Below are 6,384 nucleotides of genomic sequence, written 5' to 3' on the forward strand. Positions count from 1 at the left end.
GCCTCTTCCTTCTTCCTAGTCTGTCTCAGTCTATAAGGTGGGCTGTTACCTATGCACCAGGTGCATCTCTCTGGGTTTTAAACACCAGAGGCTCAGCCTCCAAATCTCACGTCTATATGTCACCACAGTAGGACAAACTGACACACAAGTTTGTCCTGCTGCTGGAGACCTCTCGTGTCACCCCCACCTGGCTGATTGTTCCTCTGTCTGGCTTCCTGGCTTTTAATCCCCTTTCTCCTGCTCTTCTGGCCTGCTACTCTGGCGACCCTGCGTTGTCTCTCCTCACCTGTAAGCCTGGGGCTCAAGGCTTTTATCCCCTTCCCTGCTCTTCCGGCCTGCTACTCTGGCGTCCCAGCATTGTCTCTCTTCGCCTGTAAGCCTGGGGCTCAAGGCTTTTATCCCCTTCCCTGCTCTTCCGGCCTGCTACTCTGGCGTCCCTGCGTTGTCTCTCCTCCATGACTGAATTAGTTCACAAAAATAGTTCTTTTTGTTAACTGGGTAACTAATCAAATATGGATCCTTGGTGGTGTAATACCTAAGGCATTTGACTGTTAAACAGAAGGTTGGTGGTTCAAACCCACCAGCCATTCCATGTAAGGAAGACTGGACAATCTACTTACTTAAAGATTTACCACCTCGAAAACCCAAAGGGGGTCACTGTGAGTCGGAATCAACTCAATGGCAGTGAGTCTGGTTTGGTGGTGCGATGGTTAAGGACTTGGCTGCTGACTGAAAGATTGATGGTTTGAGCCTACCAGTCACTCCACTGGGGAAAAGACCTGGTGATCTGCTCCCATAAGGATTATAGCCTAGGAAACCCTATGGGGCAGTTCTACTCTGTCCTATAGAGTCATATATGAGTTAGAATAGACTCAACAGCACATCACAACAACAACAACAACAATCAAACATTACACTGACCCTCCTGTGTACTAGGTACTCTGCTAGCGTGTGGTTTTTAAAGATTATTAAGACATGATCCTTACTTTTGAAGAGCTAAGAATCTAGTGTGGGAGTTATATATGCAGTTGATTCTCATTTTTCATATTTTCAATTTGCCTACTCCCTTAAACTTATTTGGAAATCCAAAACCAGTACTTGCAGTGCTGTCCTTGTCATTCACAGACACATGCAGAGTGGTGAAAAAATGAGTCACCTGATGCCGTAGGTTCCCAGCTAAGGTTGAGCAGGGTGATCCTCTGCCTGCTTGTTTCAGTTCTCATTCTGTAACTGTGTCCTTTTTGTGGTCTATTTAGTTCCAAGTTTCTTCATTTTTTGTTGGTGATTTTTCTGGTTATAATAGCCCTCAACTATAGTGCTGAAGTACTCTTTGGTATTTCTAAGGACAAGAAGGCTGCCATTTACCTCACAGAGAAAATATGTGTGTTAGATAAATTTCATTCAGGCATGAGTTATAGTGCTGTTGGCTGTGAGTTCATTGTTAATGAATCAACAATGTATATTAAATAAGGTGTATAGATACACACATAAACAAGGTTATGTTTTGATATGTTGACAAGACTATTGCAACCAGAGGCTCCCAGGAACCTAGGCTTGTATTTCTCCTAGGAGAATGGTTCAGTATTGGCTAATTTAGTACTTGTGGCAACCACTAATAATGAGAGTTTACTGTGTAAACAAATGATACAACATAATTAAATGCTGTAAAAGCAGCATGGCTTAGGAACTGGATCAAATGCTGTAGGAGCCTAGAGGAGAGCTTACCTATCTTTGCTTTGGGAGTTTTTAAAAGATGACATGTGAGGAGATCTTAAAGGATGATAGTACTTTGTCAGACAGTGATGCTATAGGAAAGTGTTTCAGGAGCAGTAATGAACAAAATGGATAAAAAGAAAGATAGTGAAGTCTATTGAGGGAGTTATGGATAGTTCTGTGTGGCCAGGGTATATTGATTATGGGAGCAAGTAGAGGAAGGTAAGACAAAAGTGGTAGGTAGGGGTCAAACTGTGAGGGGTCCTTATAAGGTATGATAAGGACTTTGAAATTCATCCTATAGGCACTGAGGAGGGGATTAAGCAGGGGGTTATTTGTATAGGTCCAGTTTTTAGTTCATGAAGGTAGCTCTTTCAGTTATAATAGTTCAGTAACAAATGATAAAAGCCTGAATGAAGGCATGGCAATTAGAAGGGAGATGAGAAGATCTATCCATTAGACGTATCAGATGTAGAATTGATGGGATTCAGTCACTAGTTGAGAATGGTGGGTAGATTTGATTTCTTTGTTGGAGAATAGATGGGTGCTTATGCCATTTATGTAAGGGATAAAGTAGAAAGGCAGGTTCTGGTGAAGAACAAAATAATGAATTTGTTTTTGGACATACTGAATTTGAGATTCCTGTAAGAATATAGGTAAAAATGATTCCAGAGCTTAGAAGGGAGGTAGAGGTTAAAGATCAAGGTTCAAGAATCACTAGCATATTGCTGCTGAAAACCATTACAATGGATAAGATTACCTAGAAAGAGAATATAAGGTAAGAAGAGACAGACAAGGACACAATCCTGTGGGGGAAACAAACAAACAAACTAACAACAAACAAACAAACAAAAACCCCTCTCAGCATCTTACAGGGAGTCAGAAGAGGAGGGAAGTCAGCAATGGAGGTCAAGGAGGAAGAAAAGGAGAACCAAGAATGAGGCCATGGATACAAAAGAAAAGAGGAGTTATGGAGAGTTATGAGAAACAAGATCTGCGAAGTGCCCATTATATTTTTCATTATGAGATGGATCCAATACGTCCTTATTGAGACAAATGGGCTAGTAGATAGATTGCAGAGAGGTAATGGGAGAAAAGGAGGAGAGGATAGTAGAGGCAGGGAATATAGCCTTCTCTTTTAAGTAATTTATTTAAAAATATAGAGGAGGGAATTGGAGAGTGATTCGATTTGGAGATTTGTCTTCTGTCAAATTGTGCAGAAGAAGGGCTGATAAAGGGCAGATTGTGTTTTGTAGAATTGCTAACCTACATCTTCCAACAGTATTGGACATTTGAAAGGCTATCAATTAATTCTTACTAAATGAATGTTTTGGGCAGTCTTCTTCCATAGAGATACCACCTTGGAAACCCAAGGAGGGGTCGCTATGAGTCAAATTGACTTGACGGCAGTGAGTTTAGTTTGGAAATGTTTTAAATATTCTTATCTTTTCTCTGTCCTGTTCCTCTAGTGACCTTACTTATTGTCTCTGGATTTTTTTAGATTGATCCTCTGTGCTCTTTACCTCTTTCCTGACTTGTGACTTTGTACAGTGCCGACATTCTGTAGCTAGATATAAGCACAGTCCTTTGCAATGTCATTCATGGAATCATTAGAAAAAGCATTCTACAAGCCATCCATTCTGATACCCTTGTATAAGACCTAATTTAATTTGAAAAGTAACTGCTAGTGAAGAATTACTATCTTTTCAAAACATTTAACGTTCATAGATATTTGTAATTGTTCAAAAATTCTGTGATACTGGAAGAGACACGCAAATCTTGCTGCTGTGTGTCCTGAAAAATTAGGGGGCTGAAAAGTTCAGAAAATCCTCTGAAGAGAAGTGGTTAGTTATTACTGTCTCTAAGGGAACACCAGAAAGTAAGTATAGAGTCTTACTTAGAAAACTAATTTGTCTTATTTTGAGTGCAAGACATATTTTTAGGGAAAATTGCACTGCTTAATATCTGTTAATAGTAATTTATTTTATTTCCAGTAATAGATAATGTTACATTGCATATAATTAAAGACTTCATGTGGACAATTCTATTTTTGAGTATTAAGTAAGAACCAGATAATTCTTTTTAAGTGTATCTGATCTGTCCTCATTGTAAATATCCACTTTCTTTTCCCCACCCAACTTGTTTTTTTCTCCTTTAGGTGATATCCCAATTATTCCACTTAATTTTGTCATGATATCCCTGGAGGGTCCATTTAACAGGGATGTAGTGGAAGGATGTGTGAAGGAGACGTTGCTTTTTTTATCGCGATCCATTTCCACCAAACAAAATGTGGAGTTTACATTCAAAGGAATTGGGGTTCTCATGATCAGACACAGCAAAGTGAAGATGAGATTTTACAAGGACTTTCTGTGTGCCATGGATGGAAGTGGGGCTTTGGTGAAAGCCCTAGCAAATGTAAATTAATGTTTTCCTTCTTCTAACCCTTCTCTCAAATTGTACTTCTAACTCATCTATGGGTGTGTCATCGTTAAGAAAAACTCAGGTTTACATATTTTAAAGGACAGTTTCCCCAAGTAAATGGAAGTGTTTGTTTATAGACCCTTAGATTAAAAAGAGTTTCTGGGAGGGTAAAAAGAGCTTTCAACTAAGTCTTGAGTCAGTGCCAACTGATGACTATAAATAGTAATAGAAATTATCATAATTCTGAGCATTATATAGTACCTTACAGTTCACAAAAGGAGTCCTGGTGACATAGTTTTTATACGTTCAGCTGCCAACCAGGAGTTCAGCAATTCAAACCCACCAGCTATTCTGTGGGAGAAAGATGTGGCAATCTTCTTCCATAAAGGTTATAGTCTTGGAAACCCTATGAAGCAGTTTTTCTCTGTCCTATAGGGTTGCTTTGAGTCAGAATTCATTCAGTGGCAATTGGATTATAGTTTACAAAGTTCTTCCATATATATTGCTTCATTTGAGCCTCAGAACATTATAAATTTGACATTATTACCATAATTTTACAAATGAGAAAAGTAGGGGCTCAGCTTATGTGGGAAGCATAAAATCAGAGGGCTAAGTGACAGAACTGGGGTTCAAGCCCTAACCACACATTCTTTTGCTGTTCCTACTATTATATTTCAGTGAAGGTCTACAAGAAAATCTGATTCAAGTCACAGAAGTCCATCTTTAGCTTTTAATTTGCTGTGTAGTGGAAGCACTTTCATAAGTGACAGCATTATTAATCATTAAGTAGCTGATCTGAACTCAAGTGACCTTCATGCTAAGTTGGACATGTTGTTGTTAATTGCTCTCCAATTCTGACTCCTGGCAACCCCATGTATGCAGACTAGAACTGCTGCAGAGGGTTTTCAGGGCCGTGACCTTTAGGAAGCAGGTCACCAGGCTTGTCTTCTGTAGCACTTCTGGATGGTTCAAATCTGTAGCCTTTTGGCTAGTATTCAAGCATTTAACTGTTTTGCGTTGCCCAACAACTCCCAAGTTGGACATAGCAGAGTTTAAGGAGGCACTGAAACAGTTAACAAGGATTTATTGAGTATTTAATATGTCTTAGGTACACCTTTGAGAGCTAGCAAAGTTGACATGAATGTATTGGATTATCATAGAATGGTGTATTAACTTGTGTCCCATAGAGCAAATGTCTGACTTTTAAATGAAAAGGTTACAAGTTCTACCCATTTCTCCTTTCATGGAGTTCTAGGTTGGGGATTTAGGAGGTGGTGTTATATGTAATGAGCCTCTTGGTGTTTTTTACACCATCACCATCTGGCATGATAGAGGATTGCTAAGGGTATGTCAACCCTGTATGTGGAAAAGTGGAAACACACAGGCATACCTTTCTTTTTTCCATGAAACCACAAGGCAAGATTTGCAAAACTAAAGCAATATCAAAGTGACTGGTCCATTTCTAAGCCTCAGGGATGAGTCTGCTGAACTTCATACTTCATATGTCTCTAAAAGAGAAGATAATGTTATACTTGGCCTGCTGTATTCTAAGAAAGAAGTTTTAAGGAGAATTTTTCAAAGAAACTGAGAGTTTTCTAAGAAAAAGATTTTGAAGGCCGAAGAAGATTGAACACTGCTGTTTATATCACCCTTGTGGACAGGAGCACAAAGCACATGAACAGTTAAAGGATCTGCAAAGTCTGTCAAGAAGCCATTTAACTGCCCAAAGGGAACCTTACATTAATTCAATACTCATAAGTATCTAATTAACATCTGTAAAACACATTTTGGGAAACTGCTATAAAGTGGTGGCAGTGATTGTTTTTCAACAAATGTACCTGAATGTGAACCTGAGTATGTCTTGTCCCACAGAGCAGTCTTCTTGGGAATACTTATTTCAGTGATGCTGCTTTTGCTCAAAACATTTTTAAAACCTCTTCCTGGGAATTCCCTTCAAAGCCCTATGTCAGCCATATTGTTAATCCATATATATATACATGTGTACACACACACACACACACACATATGTATGTATAAACATATATATATACATATATATGTATAAACATATATATGTGTATATATACATATATGTATAATTACCTTCATTGTGGTGAAAACATACACAACAAGACATTTGCCAACATAACAACTTCCACATTTACAGCTCAGGGACATTGATGACATTTTTCAGGTTGTGACATCATTATTGCTATCCTTTTCCAAAATATTCTACCACCTACTAGCATA

At 38.8% G+C, this 6,384-nt stretch overlaps 1 protein-coding gene across 1 annotated transcript in view; it reads left to right on the plus strand.

Moving 5' to 3' along the window:
* The window catches only part of CCDC81 (coiled-coil domain containing 81), a 68,237-nt gene that overhangs the window by 13,426 nt on the left and 48,427 nt on the right, over positions 1 to 6,384 (plus strand). Inside the window, exon 4 of the mRNA XM_007946288.1 lies at positions 3,872 to 4,128. Coding sequence (XP_007944479.1) covers positions 3,872 to 4,128 — 257 coding nt within the window. The remainder of the gene's footprint in view (positions 1 to 3,871; positions 4,129 to 6,384) is intronic.

This window comes from Orycteropus afer, unplaced genomic scaffold (assembly GCF_000298275.1).
Source record: "Orycteropus afer afer isolate SDZICR_OR568_19922 unplaced genomic scaffold, OryAfe1.0 scaffold00154, whole genome shotgun sequence".
Lineage (NCBI taxonomy): Eukaryota > Metazoa > Chordata > Mammalia > Tubulidentata > Orycteropodidae > Orycteropus > Orycteropus afer.